This window comes from Cataglyphis hispanica, chromosome 13, assembly GCF_021464435.1.
Source record: "Cataglyphis hispanica isolate Lineage 1 chromosome 13, ULB_Chis1_1.0, whole genome shotgun sequence".
In the NCBI taxonomy this organism is placed as follows: Eukaryota; Metazoa; Arthropoda; class Insecta; order Hymenoptera; family Formicidae; genus Cataglyphis; species Cataglyphis hispanica.
Genome location: NC_065966.1, coordinates 3,527,704 through 3,531,013, shown reverse-complemented (window position 1 = coordinate 3,531,013; position 3,310 = coordinate 3,527,704). Strand labels below are relative to the sequence as shown.

At 22.4% G+C, this 3,310-nt stretch overlaps 1 protein-coding gene across 1 annotated transcript; it reads right to left on the bottom strand.

Moving 5' to 3' along the window:
• Positions 1–485: 485 nt before the first annotated feature.
• On the bottom strand, positions 486–3,310 carry LOC126853942 (uncharacterized). The gene is made up of 9 exons (XM_050600160.1): positions 3,082–3,310; positions 2,903–2,973; positions 2,691–2,827; positions 2,450–2,561; positions 2,202–2,266; positions 1,829–2,124; positions 1,457–1,746; positions 1,208–1,327; positions 486–1,115 (listed from the first exon to the last, which is right to left on the bottom strand). The coding sequence occupies exons 1-9, from the start codon at positions 3,148–3,150 to the stop codon at positions 662–664; spliced, it is 1,614 nt and encodes a 537-aa protein (XP_050456117.1). The 5' UTR covers positions 3,151–3,310; the 3' UTR covers positions 486–661.

Genomic DNA, 3,310 nt, shown 5'->3' with positions numbered 1-3,310 from the left:
TATTTTATAATGCATTTATATCAAATTATATAATAATTATACTAAAAGCAAGGAACATCACAAAAATATTTATACGAATGCTAATTCACATAATTATTAACAATGACTAAGTTGTTGCATATTAATGCAAAATAAAATCTAAAACAAATATACGTAATAAAGAGAATATTATAAAAAAAAATATTTACATTACTTTCCTTTTACATTTTAATTTATACATTTACATATTTATAAATAGATTGAAAATGAGATGAATTCTTTTTTTTTATATCATGTAAATATTTTCGTTTTAAGAAATATATAAAGATGAAAAGAATATTTAAAAATACAAGTATATTAGAGAATTTATTATTAATATTATTATATATATATATATATATATATATATATATATATATATATATATATATATGTAATTAATATTAATTTATAGAATACACTATAATATACAATTATCTAATTATCAGCTTTATATATAAAAAAAACTGAATAATAAATGATAAAAATATTGTTTCTTTTTATTGTTTTTCTAAGATTTTAATATGTAAATAAAATCATCAGTCTTACGCAATTATAATAAAATCAGTCTTTAGGTTTTATATGTATGCTTCATGCATTTATGCTTTAACGAAAAATTATGGCTTAGATTATTATATAAAAATCATTTAAGAGGGTGTACAACTTGCTTGGGTAAGCTAAGTTGTGTATATGATTTTGTACATTTTTCAATTAAATTTCCTCCTGAGAAAAATCGTTTTATATAAGTTGAATACTGTGTCCCACATAATCTTGATTCTAAATCCGTTATTTTTTTATTTGATAGCATATTAATAACACCAGGAGGTATATTAGATGTTGCAAAGATATTAAAATATGGCGCTATGTTGTAAAAATTTTCATTAAATATCACAATAACAGAATTTCCAGCAAGTAAACTTTGCGTCAATCGAAAAAATAAAGTATTTTCATTTTCCTCTTTAAGAATAATAATACCTTTTGATTTGCGAGTTATTATTAATTCTGATTTTTCATCTCGAGCGCAATGTCCGTTTGAATTTTCATAAAGACTTACGAATTGTATACATCTTGATACTAAGGCTGATAGTAGAGAATGACTAAAAAAAATATAATAAAAGATTATAAAGACACTGAACTAATGCAAATATATACATATACATCTATATATATTTTTATTAATTTAACATACCCATTGTATTCTAATGTTTCTACAAGTGCAAATAATACTTCTATTCTAGAAGCAACGGAAACAGCATGCCAAACTTCGAATCCTTTCTCTGCTGATTTAACACATTTTCTAATATCCTCGCTACAATAACAATAAATTCATTACATATTTAATGTGTTTTATTAAATTACGTTTTATTAGTTTTATTAAATTTTTTAGATCACAAAATTATATTGTAGTTAAAAAAGAGATAAAAGAATGTATTAATACTTCGTTGCATGTGCAAATATTTCGTTATTATGTTTCCAATATATGCCTTCCACAGGTTTTTGCCACATGCCATCATAAAACAGATTATAAATTGCAGAACTTTTTTGGTAATCTTCTGAATCTATTTTTATATTCTTATAACATGGTTCTATATCATGTATATGTGAATTTGTTTTGTCGATACTATTCATAATTATATGATCCATTAAATTGTCAATTATTTTCGCAAAAGGCACAAACAGGACGCCTCCATTAAAATCCATATGTGTATTTATGAAGAGGATATCTCTCTGAATAACGAAAAAAAAACCTTTTAATAATGTTGAAGATAAATTCTTGGCGATGCTATATTACATAATTTAAATGATGTACATCTAAACACGAGGCTAAGTTTTTTGCAGCTACAACATTCTCTGACCATATAGATATGATGTTCATTATGGTACCATGAGATGTACCAATAAGTGTAAGTAATTCTTTCTGTGATCGAAATGTATAAATGGAACACTTTAAACAATTAAGATATTTTTGTGAAAGCATTAGAAATTTTTGTTTTATAGATTCTTGAATCCAAATTTTATTTAATTTAAAGTCATCTATTATCATTAAACAGTTAATAACTGCATACAAGTCTGAATCTTCTAGAAGTATCATGTCATTGTTCTGATCTGTATAAATTTAAGAGATTCTATTGATAAGATAAAAAACAAATTTTTACATTACATTAATAATACATCTTCCTTACTTGAATTTATTATAATCTTAATATAGTAAAAAAAAATTTCACTCATAATCAATGCTGAATCGTCTCTAGAATATAAAAAAACAACATATTAGATATGTGTATTAGATGTGTGTTTAATTTATAATATTTTAATGTTAGAAGTAAAACATTAATTAAAGATCGTATGTAATAAATATAACAAATATATATATATATATATATATATATATATATATATATATATAGTCAAATTTTTAATAAATAGTTACATGATAGCACGTTCCAAAAATAAAATTATTTCTTTTTTTCCACACATACTGAAAACTGTAAGCATTAATGACATAGGTATATAATGTTCCTTATGTGCATATTCTGCCTCGTCTATAAAACAAAAATTTAAAGAAAAATAAATATACTTAAAAGAATAAAATAAAAATAAAATAAAACATAAGAAAATGTAATTAAAACAATTTCAATATTTTACAATTGCAAAGATAATATCACACATACCGTAGTCTTGATTTAATATAAATTCGGCACCATAATATTTTAAATATTCAACAATTGCAGTAACTACATCTACATGTTTACAAATAGATACAAAATAAAATAAGTTTGCTTCTATTATAGTCGCTGTATTAAAGAATCTATATAAATACAAAAAGAGAAGCTATTAAAAAATAGTTATAAAAATAGAATCTTAATATTGAATTTTTATTTACCTCTCTGACAAATTCTTAATACCCTTATTTTTTATTTCGTTGGATAAATTAACTATTTTTGTTAGTACTTGCTAAAAATAGTATAGATTAAGGATTTTTATTTTCAATATTGATATTAAGTTTCATATTCTACCTTAAAAATACATTTTTATTTGTGTTATATATTCACATATACTCACTTCTAAATTGATAGAATTATATTCGATATCAGTATAATATTTGTTTATAGCTCTTACTCGTTCACCCATGATTTTACCGGATTTTACGGAGTTTTTCGCAACGGTAAGATATATATAATATGTACTAAAAATATTAAGTAAGAACGTCTTTATTCTTGTACATATAAAATTTTTAATATTGGAACAACAAACTGATTATTGATTATGTATTCACAAAAGCAATCTTTGT

Coding starts and splice junctions, on each gene's coding strand:
- LOC126853942 (XM_050600160.1), bottom strand. CDS start 3,150: ATGGGTGAACGAGTAAGAGCTATAAACAAATATTATACTGATATCGAA. Junction 2,562..2,690: donor TATATTAAATCAAGACTACG/GTATGTGTGATA, acceptor TTTGTTTTATAG/ACGAGGCAGAATATGCACAT. Junction 1,747..1,828: donor ACTTAGCCTCGTGTTTAGAT/GTACATCATTTA, acceptor TTCGTTATTCAG/AGAGATATCCTCTTCATAAA.